The sequence below is a fragment of the Mytilus californianus genome, unplaced genomic scaffold, assembly GCF_021869535.1.
Source record: "Mytilus californianus isolate M0D057914Y unplaced genomic scaffold, xbMytCali1.0.p SCAF_13, whole genome shotgun sequence".
Lineage (NCBI taxonomy): Eukaryota > Metazoa > Mollusca > Bivalvia > Mytilida > Mytilidae > Mytilus > Mytilus californianus.
Window position 1 is genome coordinate 39,395,621 of NW_026262615.1, and position 14,156 is coordinate 39,409,776.

Consider the following 14,156-nt stretch of genomic DNA (forward strand, 5'->3'; position numbering starts at 1 on the left):
ATCAATATTTTCTCTAGAAATGCACAGCATAGTTTTTATTCTTATCTTGAATACATAATCTTGCAGATTCTGCATCAATAGGATGTTCGGCAGAGATTGGAGAGTATTGTATGCTGGCCCAGGACACTAATGCTGATTTTGACTGGGTTACCAAAACGGTAATTAAAAATTCCTTACACTTATATGTTTCAGCTTATAACATTTACTTGGACATTATCCAAGAAAGGAACAGTTTTCTATTAATTGAAATTAAACAGTCGAGATACGTTTCGAATTTCACCACCGAAAATTACAAGGCAGTTAACTGCCGAGTCTTGTAATTCTACTGCAGATTCTTCGAAATACATGACATACTATTTGCATCATTCAAAGTATTACAAAAAGTACTTAGAATACAATGCACACATTACCAGATGATATCTTTGTCCATTGAGCAATTACCTCTTAATGACAATTTTTGCAGGTTTTTTTGCAAGTAGCTTGGAAACAATGAATACACTGTAAACACCTAAAATGAAAAGCACATCAAGGTCTATAATCAGAAAAATAAGATCTTCACATAAATCAACAAAATCAAAATCGTCGATCTACTCCTTACAGTTGTAATTGTCACAGAATGACAATTTTTCACAATGTTTGCATGTTTGGTTTTTAACTTGTAAACTATAATAAACACTAGTCTCCACAAAAATATCAGCAAGACAAGATCTTCCTGACAAAAAAATAAAGGAAGTCATCCATTGACTCCCTATAGAAGCTGCTGTCCTTAAATGACAATACCTTTTTTTTTAGAAATGTTTTCCGAATGGATCTGATTCAAAGCGGGTAACAATCGTACTTAGCTTGTGAGAAGTTGCTGCCACTGTTTCAAATGATTTAAATATTGCATATTTAATTCTAAATTTGATTATTATTTTTGCTAAAGACAGATATTCAGATCGGAGGGACCCAAATCTGTGTTCTATAGTTTCATTAAAATATTGACCTTTTAAATAAATTAAATATATATTTGCCAGAAAAATGAATTACCGGGTACTTCCAAATATTTAAGCATGTTCTTCAACAAACAGTCGTTAGTTGCCGTTAAAAGATAACGCTTTCCTTTCAATCAACAAATAAGAAATAAATATTAGTTTGTTTTTACAATCAGTGTTGTTAAAGGTATCGAAAATGTGTAGTATGTTTTATTTTACCGGATAATTGATGAAACGGTGTAAAAATCCAATACTTAAGGGCCTAGATGATATATTTCAATGATTTTTTTTAAACTATTTTACATATTTCCATCAAATAAAGATTTTAATCAAGTCAACGAAAAATTGCATCTGCAAACAAACTTGATACATTGTTGCAATGTTTGTGATTTTTTTTGTGGAATTGACTAAACAAAAAAAAAAAAACAAACAAAAAAACAATGAAATCAAAACGAAACGAATTTGTTTTTATCTTAACGTTAATTTTAGCTTTTACAATTGGAATTCTGAGCAATTTTAAGCATATGTAGTTTGCTTCAATTTTCAAAAGTATAAGATGTTAAAAAGTACAATATCTTCTGAACTCATGGTAAACTAACTATATTTTTCTCTCCATATGTACAGGGTGCTACAAAAACGGAATCAAGTGGCCCGGGCAATGCTGTTGAAGGATTTATATATTGGTATACGGAAGCGTCATCACCACGAATAGCTGGCGAAAAAGCTGTAATGTTCACAAACATATCTTTGCCTAGTTAGTATTGTTTAATAATTATTCGTATTACGAGTTCTTAACCCTCTTTTAAAATTGTACCCGTTAATTAAACAGAAAGTATAAATTAAGGCGACAGTAGTTTACAGATGTTCAAACTTCGTTAAAAGGAGACAAATCAAGATAACAAACAAACACTGAGGGAATCGCGTGAACTTAAAAAATGAGCGTGGACAAGAAACAATGTAAGAGTCTACTGGTAAGCATGCATCATTGTCCATGCGAATCCACACTTTCAGTCAGTTGATTCTATGAATTAGAATGAATTTTTTTTTTCTGAATTGTTTGCCAATGTATCGTGATTCAGTTTATGCGCTTTTGTGCTATTTGGTGGTCATATTATCCAGCACAACAGAGTCTACTCGTTCTGTCACGTAAATTTTGATATATTTGGTATCATAAATTGTCGGCACTTGGCTCTGTCGTGTTTTATTGCACTTTATTATTTCTTTTTTATTTATCATCATGCAAAAAAGAGGCGAAAGATACCAAATGGACTTTCAAACTCAGAGGTCGAAAATAAACTTTTTACACATTGTGACCTGGATGGAGAGTTGTCTCATTAGTACTCATACCAGATAATCTTATTTATACTGAAAACGCCATGGCTAGAAAAAGAAAAAGACAAACAGACAAACAACAGTACACAAAACACAAAATAGAAAAGTACAGACTGAGCAACACGAACACCATCAAAAATGGGGTTGATCTAAGATATTCCGAAAGGGTAAGCAGATCCTGCTTCTCAAGTGGCACCGTCGCGTTGCTCAAGAAAGTACAAACCCGGTGATAAGTCTTATTCGCTTTCTGTTTACGAGTCGTAATGTACATATTTTTATGAGTATACATCTGTTGTTGCAATCTACACGTTTTTAAAAGAAGCAAAACAATATCTATTATGTGTAAATATATATGAGGGTACTGTTTTTTTTTATTTCTCATAACTCGGGACAATGTAAAGCTTGTCCAATTGTATTTTGGAAGATAAAGTGTGTTTTTTTGTTTTTGTGTCATTGGGTTACTGCCTCGTTTACGTATACCGAAAATACTCATTCATTCTCAACGATTATACCACCTTGAAACAAAAATATCTAAAACTTATAAAAATTCATCTGCAATTTCCTACAGACCGTTTAAAAAACTCACCAAAGATACAAGGATTATAAGTGTCTACGCAAGACGCGCATTTGTCTACACATTATTCATCAAAAGTGTCGTTTTCTATTAGGTTGAAGTCTATCAAGTTTCGAAAGCTGTTGAAGAAATATCATAAATCAATTATGTTTAATTCAAATATAATTACTTCTGCATGCTAATATGTTTGTATAATCAACATTTTCAGCTGAAGTGAATAGTGTTAAAATTCTTTTGGCATAAGACAAATCGCTAGTTCCCCTTGGAGTGGAAAAGTCTCCTATGTGTCTTGAAATTAATACACGGGGAACGTTTCATTTGGTGATAGAAAAATTAGTTCGTATCATCTAATAGTTATTTAACGTTCAAATCACCTGAAAGAAGAAAATTGTTTATAAGAAATATGCTCTCTTACAACAAGTTTTAGCTTTAGTAGGTATTTGGATCATATCAGCTATTGCTGTCATTTGAAACCATTAGCCGTTGACATTTTTCCGAAATATATATCCTCTACAACTTCTGAAATAATTAAACCGGACTTAATAATTGCAACAGACGGTCAGTGATCTGTAATCTAAACTTTTAAAGCAAAATGACGAAAAGAACTAATTTTAGATAACTGCATGACACCCAACAGAGCAAGACCTGATGTTTTCACATTGGGCAAGCTTCTCCGAAATATCACTCATTTCATTTAAAGGTTAGATATTTCCCGAAATGAAAGTGCATGCTCCTACTGCTTAAAAACACGACCTCTTGCAAAACAGATAGTCTGGCGTACCTAATTACAAGCATGATATCTTTGATGGGATTTAACAACCACTGGGTCGAAGCCTACGCTGGTTGACGTTTCCTCCCCTAGGGCATTTTCATTCCAGTAGTCAGCACTTTTGTGTTGTTATGAAATATCATTGACATGTTCATTTTTCTATAAATTTGCTGTTTATAAAATGTTGAATTATTAAAAACACTCACAGTTTTCTACCCACAGGAACAGATTTCCTTTGCCTTTTTGGCTCAACTTTTTTGGAAATTTCGGTTTCCAATGCCATTCAATGTCGTAATTGATCAGGCCTTCAAACTGTTTTGATGTTAGCGCCAATGTTGGGTTTCATGTAGACGAAATATCTGGCGTATCAAAATATGCCTGGAATTTTTTTTAATAAGTTTAACACAAATGGAGCATTGGGTAAAACGTCGTTTTTTAACATTGTCTGCAGTTACTCAGCTTCTGACCAAATATGATGAATTTAATTATTTAAGGCCAATTTTGCCATTTTTCCTTACCCGACGGATGATCCTCTTCGCCGATGTAGTACAGCCGGTTCTTACAGAAAGTGAAAATTTAAAAGATTAACTTCTGAAGTGTAGATTAATACTCGTCGGATATAAGTGGTAATGGTTTATTTGGCGATTTCTAAATCTTTAACATTTCTCAAATGAAAAGATAGGGGTTGGTTCACATTAGACAGCATACAAGCTATGCGAAAAGCAAAGAAGCCTGACGAATGACATAGTACAACATGTAACGCATCACTCGATCCTTTATAGTTTAATAATACTGCTGTGAAGTGCGTATGAATTAAGTGAGTATGCCACGACTACAGTAAAAGTCTTTTGTGGAAAGATTGATTAATTGAATGTTGGTTGCTTAACGTCCAGTGGCAAATATGTTATGCATGTTCAGGACGAGAACAAGTTAACATAAATACAATAGGTAAGTCCTGTAATAGAGGCTGTCCGGGACGAAGGTCGGGGAAATTTGGACTGCCACGGGAAAATGAGGGTATATTGGATAAGGACAGAAATTTAGCCTTGCAACAGGCCACCTACGGACCCCTCAAAGAGTTGTGAAAGGGTTCTTAACGTGCAAAGAATGTGGCACTCTCTTTACACGAGGCATTGGATTTAACGTCCCCATTCTGACCGGACGTGACTGCGAATTTGTACATCCCGCACAGCCAAACGGACGCCCCACTTTAGCGAGGGTTTTACCGCCGGTCGGAGGAAGACCAATGGTGACCATAGTTCTATTACCCAGTCACCCTTGGGGATTTTTGTGGACAGAAGAATCTTTGGCGTTTTCATAAGACTAATAACGTACAAATATGATATTAAAAGAGGTTTTTATGTCATATATTCTCCTTGCTTACATTTATAAGTGTCTTGATCCGTTTAATTCCTATGGAATGGCGGGATACAATTGGTCACATAAAAATGGTATCAATAAGGGAACAAATTACTATGTTTTCCAGGTATAAAGAGATGTTTGTATTTTTCGTATCACATGTACGGGTCTGAAATGGGCACTCTCAACGTATACTTCGAAGATGAACAAGGAACAAGGACGACAGTATTTACTAAAACAGGAAATCAAGGCAACCAATGGCACACAGAGAGTATGACCAGTCAAGCAACCGATGGACTAAAGGTAATTACAACAAGGCGGTGTTAGATTGGGTGGACATGGTTTTTGGACTTAAGTATTTCCGTTTGTCTAACTTAATACTTTTAGAATCAAACATGTTATACGCTTACTCTCAATTTAATTTTTATCGAATGAATTCATATTTGATGATATACTAGCCTTGAAAAAAAGAGTAGTTTTTAACCCATTTCTTTTGTCACAATGTACATGATGTAATGACATATCATGATCTTTGAATTGGTCTCGGTTGTTTGTTTTTTTTTTAAGAATTTTCAAATTGAACACATTGAACCTTTTGTTTTTCGAGAGAGGGAATTGTTAACCTTTATTTTTAACAACTCCTTACACATTTATTAATCAATATAAGGTAAGTTTATTTACACTACGCACTTCACTTTACATATCGCTTAATTTTTTGTCGATATGACGAGAGTTCGTGTTTTCACAATAACTTTTGTTATTTCTTAAACATGGAGGGGGCTTTTCCAATTAGGTACCACATGTATTATTTTTTACTGTTTATGTGCATTCATATGAACCTAAAGAGAATTTTTGTCTTACATGTCATACAATTGGGAGTTTTAGCTATCAACAAAACCAGGATTAACCAACCATTTTCTTCGGTAAATGCCTGTACCAAGTCAGGAAAATGACAGTTGTTTTTCATTCGTTCCATTGGTTGAAAGAGTATAACTTTTGATTTTATCAATTTTTATGGACTTCCCCTTTTTGAATTTACCTTGAAGTTCGGTACTTCTATTATACTTTTTCATTATGTAATGACATCTTGTTCCATGGAATTGGAAGACCGTCAATAGTAATATAGTTTTATGTTGATTTCAATTTCAATTGTAAGTTCTGCGCGCATAATAAACATATACAGAAATCAGTGAGACACAGTTAAAATAGAAAAATATATCAGACCAGGCCATGCTTTTAACATACATATAGTACATAAAAAGTAATTAATACATTTCAAATTGTATATAGCAGCGCAATTTATCGTATTTTATTATATAGAACATAGAATTCTTTATAAAACTGGCATCGCATCAAAATCAAAGTGTCATTGTTCTTTAATTTTTTATTAAAGTGCGGGTTTTACATGAATATTTGTAAAAAAAGTAAGGAAACGAGACAGGAAAGATACCAAAGGGACATTCAAGCTCATAAGTCGAAAATAAACTGACCAGGCACTGGCAAAAAAGAAGAATACAAACAGACAAATAACAGTGAACAAAACAAAACAAACAAAGACATATCACATGCAACAAATGTGACAATCCATTATCAAATCGAATAAGGACAGCCATAACCATGTCAAAAAAAAAAAACAAAAAACAAAAACAAACAAAAAACCGAAAAAAAAGCACACACCACTACAAAATAAAACCCATAATACCGAGCTTCTTTAAATGCACACAAAAAAAAAAAAATCTGTCCTCGCAGCCAAAAGGTTAGCAGTATTTGCACGACTAAAGGTACCTATGACAGGTTAAGGTTATTTATGTCAAATGCCTTTCTAAAGTGTAACAAACAAATTAAAAAAATGATAATCAAGAAAATCTGAATTATTAATATCCTTTATATTAATGTTTTTTAATAGTACTCAGATACAGATGTTTTCGAAAATAATTTGATGAAAATTGACATCAACTGAAAATAGCAAAAACGCTAAGTCTTGTTAAGAGTTTCGGATAATTCAGTATGTTCAGTACTTTTTCAGACGAGTAAGCGTGCCTTGTACAGATAAACACCTTGACAGTCTGACCATAGACTGAACAGACCTTAATTGACTGCAAGAGAATGGTCTGAACAGTACTGAATTGACCTCAATGGATAAGTCTGAATATGTACCGAAACACTGAGCATGACGTTAAACAAGAGGGACGAAAGATACCAGAGGGACAGTCAAACTCATAGATCGAAAACAAACTGACAACGCAATGGCCAAAAATAAAAAAAACAAACAGACAATAATAGTACAGATGATAAATTGTTAAGTCTTTTAAGAGATGTTCAATTCAAAATTGGCTTACTAGTGTATAGTAAGGGATTAATCAAAAACCATTAGTAAACAAATGCAATCGCCACAAGAAAATAATATATTTAAATAGGAAAGTGTAAAATGGTCCCCGAAACAGTTAACTTAAAAATGAGCAAAAGAAATATGAAATAAAACTGAGGATGAGTTTAAATGACAGCAACTGATAACCAGTTTGTAATATTTTACTCATTTTGTGTCCTGTTAATATAATTTAAGGTAATATTTGAAGCTGTGATGGGATCAGGGAGTAAATCTGACATGGCATTGGATGATGTATGGTTAAGACCATGGACTGTTTGTGGTGAGTATTTACAAGGTTTTATTGTAGATACTGTCTATTATGTTAAGTTTTTGTTAATCAACATCAATTATTTAAATCTTTATACGGCAAAATGAAAATGAAGAACCGATAGTAAGCATTAATATGTAGTATATGTTTATACATCATATAAATAAATTGTAAAGATATACTGGCAATACAAACTTTGCCAAATCTAGATAGTATAAGCTCTGATTCCGTAATGGTTTTTTACCTGTATCACTTAAAAATCGACGAAAAGTATGATAAACAAACATTGTATTCTCTAGATTTGAATAAAAGATTGGATAATACCAATGCATCAATAACCCAACAAACTAAAATGTTATACGTCAGTTTCCTCCTATATTATATCTCTCCGATTTAGATAAACACCCATTGCAGATATCCAACAACCTAAGTGTTTTCAATCAAATGAAATGTCCCCATTGCATGGATTATGTAAAATGTTTGAAAGTTCCTCTTTAAGATTCTAGCAATGCCAAGTATGTTATTTACAATTGTGACATTAAGTTATCGAAAGTTAAGAAGTGTCATAAGTAATTTGGTAAACGATTTACAAGTGTTTCTTTAAGTAAATAAAGGGAACCTGGAGAATTCAATTTAACAAAGAATAATACTTCATGTTGTTGATATTTTCATTACTGCCACCTTGTGGTGCATCAAGCAAGTAAGATCTGATGTGCACTAGCTATTGCTTCTATTTGCAAATTAAGAGATTCAAAACTGTTTTAATTTCAACATTGAGACAATGAAATCTTGAAATATCACTTTTGTCAAAATGTTTGCTTGTACACCGAATAGAATTCAATTTTTTCTCAAACATATCAACATAAAGTAATTCATATGTTAGCTAAAACTAATTTCGCAAAATGATACATGCTGATTGTTGTATAAGAGAATCTTTACGGGATTAAAGATATGCTAGTCAGAAAATCTGACTTCTGACAGCTATGTTTAATTGTAATAAACAAAGACTTCATGTCATGTTAAAGTGCTTTTTGTTTTAATGGTTATTGTAGAAGGACAACATATTTACAGTTCTTTAGACTATAATCTTTTTCCTACATCATTGAGTTCAAGTTTACACGTGTGTTCCTAGACAACTGATATTTAATTGTAGGTAATTTTTCATTTTGTGGCAGATTTGCTATAAAAATCAGTGGTGTCTGAACATGGAACCATTTTTTGCAATAATCTACTGTTTCTGTTTCGAGATAATCTGGGCTAAGTCTGGAATATGACAGTTATTGTCCAATTGCTAAATTTATGGGCATTAAAGTCTTTCCCAGTGTAGGTGGTGCATTTTTACCGACGCTGAGGCTAAAATATGACTTATACAAATCGTTTACTTCTATGTTAATGGATTTACAATACTTATTCTATATAGCAAATAGAGTTATAAGTTATTCCTTCGGCGTGCAGTTAAAATTTAAAAAACGGCATCAATGTGCGTTCATAATTCGATAGTATATAAAAACTTGCGACAACTGTACTTTCCGTTGGATAGTCGTAGAAGGTGTACCTTTACGACGTTAATTTTATCAACTCTTTGCAAGGAATAGTAAACTAAAGTGAATGTTGTAACGTGAATCATATAAATTCTTGTTAGAGTAGTATACGTTTATTTCATCTTAGGATGCAGAGATGATGAAAATCCCTGTGCATTTGGAACGTGTAATAGTGATTTCAATAGTATGACATATACATGCTCATGTGATCAAGGATTTACAGGACCCAATTGTGATGTACTAACAGGTAAAGTATTGTTTCTCTACAGTACATTGCTCTTTTCTATTATGTATTTCCAGTTATAATTATTTCACTTGAATATAAGGAGAGTTGTCTATAAAAGATACGTTTTGTCATTCGCATTATGAAAAACATTTGCTTTCCTTTCTGTTGACAAGTTCGTTTTAGTTTTCTTTCATTTTATCAATTACTTTATGTATTTATTAACTCTTTCATCATGATGTATATAACAAAGATATAAATCAATTGACTTGCAATCGTTTTTTGTAGTTTTATAGTTAAGATAAAAGTGTACATGGTGTATATGGTATGAAAAATGTTCAGGAGACGAATCATTTGACATAAAACAGTCTTGAAAAATTGTTATTAAATGTTTTGAGGCAGAAATTTTAAGAACGGCTTGTTAAAAGACTAAACAAATTTTCATCAGTACATTTATTGTGGTATAACCGGATGTGTTGTCTTCGACTTTTGATTTTGATTGTCGCCTCTTTTCTATTCCAACTGCAAAAAGTTTCAAAAATCTATCTATAAATTAATTATTGCAGCAAATATGGAATCATAAAAGTCTTTTACTATAACAAAGGAAACATCGACCCTTACTGAGTGTTAAAATACCCAGTTTCATTCCGTGTCCTAGAATATTTTGCATATATTTTTATTAGTGATTTGATTTTCAAATTTACCATCTTCATTTAGAAATAGAAATATGAGTGTTGCATGATGAAACGCAAAGCAATAAACTCAAGTTGATCATTTCTCCTGTTTAGACAGTGAAAAAGCAACACAGACATCAAAACTGAATTACCACATTAATTTTGTAGAATATGGAACAATAGGTTGTAATGGAGAAGCTAATGAGTATTGTGTGTTAGAGCAGGAGACACAGACTGATGACTTTGATTGGATATTCACAAGCGTAAGTATATCATAAACGTTTAAAGCTTTTTTAGTGTAGTGTTTAGAGTTCTGGAGGGGGTGTGGTAGTTTGTAGAAGCAAAACGTCTGCTTAAAAGGATGAAACACATAAAGTCGTCGTAGCGAAATTCTATTTAGAGTTTTTCTTAAATATGTTGAATAATACATGACGTGTGATGACAACTATTTCAAACTTTTACCAGCCGTTGTCGTCAATTTGCGCTCGTTATCGTCCATTTTTTTTTCGTATTTTCATCATATTCCAAACAAAAAGGCGTATTTCATATGTATAAGGCATGAATTATTCATAGAAAGCCATTTTACCCCCCCCCCAAAAAAAAAAAAACAATAACAAAAATATGATCGCCTGTGAAATTTCTTGAATTCTTATAATTTAATGCAAGCTTGTACCAAAATCCACATTTTGTACTGGCATCCATGTCAGCAATAATGCAACACATGTTCTCATTGAACACTAAAACCTTTCATTTTCTGCTACTTCTCTGACACTGTTAATACATGTAATACTACCTGATTTAACGGCACAGGGATATATCTAGTGCTTTAATCATAGTCCTTATTGTAAAAACATCCACATTGTAAGCAATTATTGATGCTGAATTCTTAGCACTCAATTGTTTTCTCTTAAAACGTATAGGCCATGTTTTTTTTAAACACAAGGTACAATACGAAAAAAAATATTTGCGAAGATTCCTTATCTTTTTCTCATGCGATAGAAGATGGTTAGTTTTCAACAGAGGTACCCACTTCTTGAATTAACAACCAAAGTACATGCCTTATCACAAACAAACTCCCGCCTGGGAAAACATTTTTCCCATAGAAATTAAACATGATTTTAAGTTAATAACTGACACAGCTATTCGTCCATTGTGAATTAAATACGATGTACCAAAAATATATTATCTTTTATATTTAAGATCTGTGTTGACCTTTCCACTGATTGAATGTGTTTAAACATATACTATTCTTCGGTACTAACATTGTTTGCAAACAAAACGTTTTTTACAAGATTTTACATCAGTGCATATATTCTATATACGGTCAGATTACAATCAATAAAGTATGAATATTTCGTTTCTCTTTACATATGTTTAATGAATGAAACAAATTAGGAACAAATGTAACTTTTAAACAGTTGTTTAAAATGAAATTATTCGAGAATATATAAAATTTACCGATTGTCACCTCACCAAATGTTTTTTTTTTTTTATGAATATTAAGCTTATCTTAACTCTAATACAGGTCCTGGTTAAATGCAATAGATGGTTGCTTTGTTCCTTTGGTACAGGATTTATATTTGTTGTAGACAATTTACAATTAAGCGTCAAGAAAAAAGGCGATTCCTTTGTCTCATATTATCCAATGATATCAAGGGAACGAAACATTGAAGGGAAACTGAAATGCAATAGTGATGTTAACGATTATTACTTTTGTATTTAATGGAGAGACGGAATAGAGGAAATATTCTTTTGGAAATGCATCCAACATGTGTGGTCTTTATAGTATACATTGCTATATTTGAATTATCTGTAAATGGTCAAAATATTCAAAATAGCTAGTTAGTAGACTAAGTGTGTTTTAAGAATTATACATCTATCTAGGTTAGTGTGATGTTTGATTTTTTTTTTAATCCCTATTTCAAACAGGAAGGAACTCCTACATCTAGTACCGGTCCTGAGGCGGCCAAGGTTGGAACCGTTTTTATGTTTATTGAGTCATCAAGTCCAAGACAAGACGATGATAAAGCTATTATGGTCACAAAAATGTCTTTACCAAGTATGTATTACAAGAGTGTATCAGCATTTGAAACGGCTATGTTCAGTATATATTTACATAATTATGTGAGTCATTCTCTACCTTTGTCAGTACACAGTACACACGCACACTAGTATAGATCCCATGAAATACACATGATTTGTGAACATAAAGAATCTGCTATGTCTAACATTTCATGGCGTTGACATATCTTAATTGCTACGTTACTTTCGTGCATGTTTTTACTATACGAACAAAATTAGCAGGGGTATGCTTCTTACACAAAAACTCCTCCAAAGTTTTGAGGAAGAACGACTGATATCGATACTACATAAGTTTTACTTGTACACAATCTGCCTTTTCCAAACTTTATTGTCAGTTTTATTATCCGTAATTGACTAACTTGTAAAAAAAAAAGAATCTATTGTAACCCGTTTCAATAGGAGGGGTATACTGGTTTGCATCTGTCACTCCGTCCGTGTGTCCCATGAAATGATGGTCGCAATTTCTCAGGAACTACAAATCAAAGCTTCTTGAAATTTTGTATAAAGCTGCATATTAGCATGATATACTGTGTAATGCATTTTTATATTCAATGTTTAATATCTTTTTATTGACTGAATACTTATAATACTAGTATTTTTTACACGTAATGAGCATGTATGAAGTTGTCGTCGCATTTTTCTCAGGAACTGCAAATCATGGTTTTCTATAATTTAGGATCAAGCTTTATGTCAGCATGCTATACCGTGTTATTTTTTTTTCACATCCATTGACTATTAACTTCCTGTTTACCAAATACTTATAGCGCGGGTATCATGTGTGACCAATAGCTCACATTTCAGCTTATTTTTTTTTCAAATTAACTTTCTTCTTAATCATTGGTAGTAATTGAACTTCCATTGAAAGACATGTAAATAAAATCAACGGGAAAAACACTTTAAAAACGGAGTTTTCAGTTTAGTTTATTTGTGATAACAAAACAAAAACAGACAATAAATATCAATAATATACTGAGCCAATCAATCCAACAAAGTCGTATCTTTCATATTTAACACTTAACAATGAGTAATCCTCGGTTACGTTTGCTGTCAACAAATACTCATTTAGATACTAAAACTAATAGTAAAGTAAAAAAAATCAGTTATGACACATAATTTTAGTAACCGATACGATATGTCCTGTATTCAAGATCGTATGTATATGCATGAAACAGCAATTGATGAAACCTTAGACATACACCAATTTCCAATACAGAATTGACAATATCGCAAGAACTCATTGATGAAAATTAAATAAATAACATAAATCAGTAATATATTTGTTCATGTTACAGGGGTAGATAGATGTCTTCGTTTTTGGTATCATATGTACGGAAGTACTATGGGTATCTTAAATGTATATACCGAAAATGCACAGGGAACACGAATTCAGATATTTACAATGTCTGGTGATCAAGGAAACCAATGGAATGAATCAGCCATCTTCATTCCAGCAATGGATGATTTGAAGGTATGTTGATTTAAGTTGATTTAAGGCAACACATGTTTTTAAGTTTAAGGGAGAAAAAACAACTTACCTAGCAAGACCTTTGTCGCCCTATTAAGTCAGAATTCTTTAAGATATTTCTAAAAATATATTGTCTGTATCTAGATTTAGTGCTTAAAAAAAGACGCGTCTTTTTGGTGCATCCGAATTGACGTTCATTAGAAACGCCAATATCCAAAGATGTGTTTTAGTTTAGAAAAATGCACGGGCATCTATAGAATATGCGCAGAATAGCTACAATCACCTATGGTTAACTTTAATTCAGGTAATTGAATTCCTTTTTTGTGTAAACTGACTTTATTTGTTAGCTCCGAATTTATAAAAACACTTACGAAATGAATTACGACAAATGCCAAAAAAGTTCATAACTGCACGATTGATACTCCCAAGGACTAACAGTTGTATAGATCAAGCGAAAACAAATCGATGTTAAATGTGTCATTATTCATATTAATCATAATTTAGTTATCTTAAATGTGTCTTTGCGT

The 14,156-nt window shown here is 32.3% G+C and overlaps 1 protein-coding gene across 1 annotated transcript in view; it reads left to right on the top strand.

Moving 5' to 3' along the window:
* The window catches only part of LOC127723639 (MAM and LDL-receptor class A domain-containing protein 1-like), a 64,654-nt gene that overhangs the window by 28,467 nt on the left and 22,031 nt on the right, over positions 1-14,156 (top strand). The window contains exons 16-23 of the mRNA XM_052230340.1: positions 67-158; positions 1,599-1,728; positions 5,136-5,311; positions 7,572-7,656; positions 9,313-9,432; positions 10,251-10,345; positions 12,012-12,141; positions 13,457-13,632. Coding sequence (XP_052086300.1) covers positions 67-158; positions 1,599-1,728; positions 5,136-5,311; positions 7,572-7,656; positions 9,313-9,432; positions 10,251-10,345; positions 12,012-12,141; positions 13,457-13,632 — 1,004 coding nt within the window. The remainder of the gene's footprint in view (positions 1-66; positions 159-1,598; positions 1,729-5,135; positions 5,312-7,571; positions 7,657-9,312; positions 9,433-10,250; positions 10,346-12,011; positions 12,142-13,456; positions 13,633-14,156) is intronic.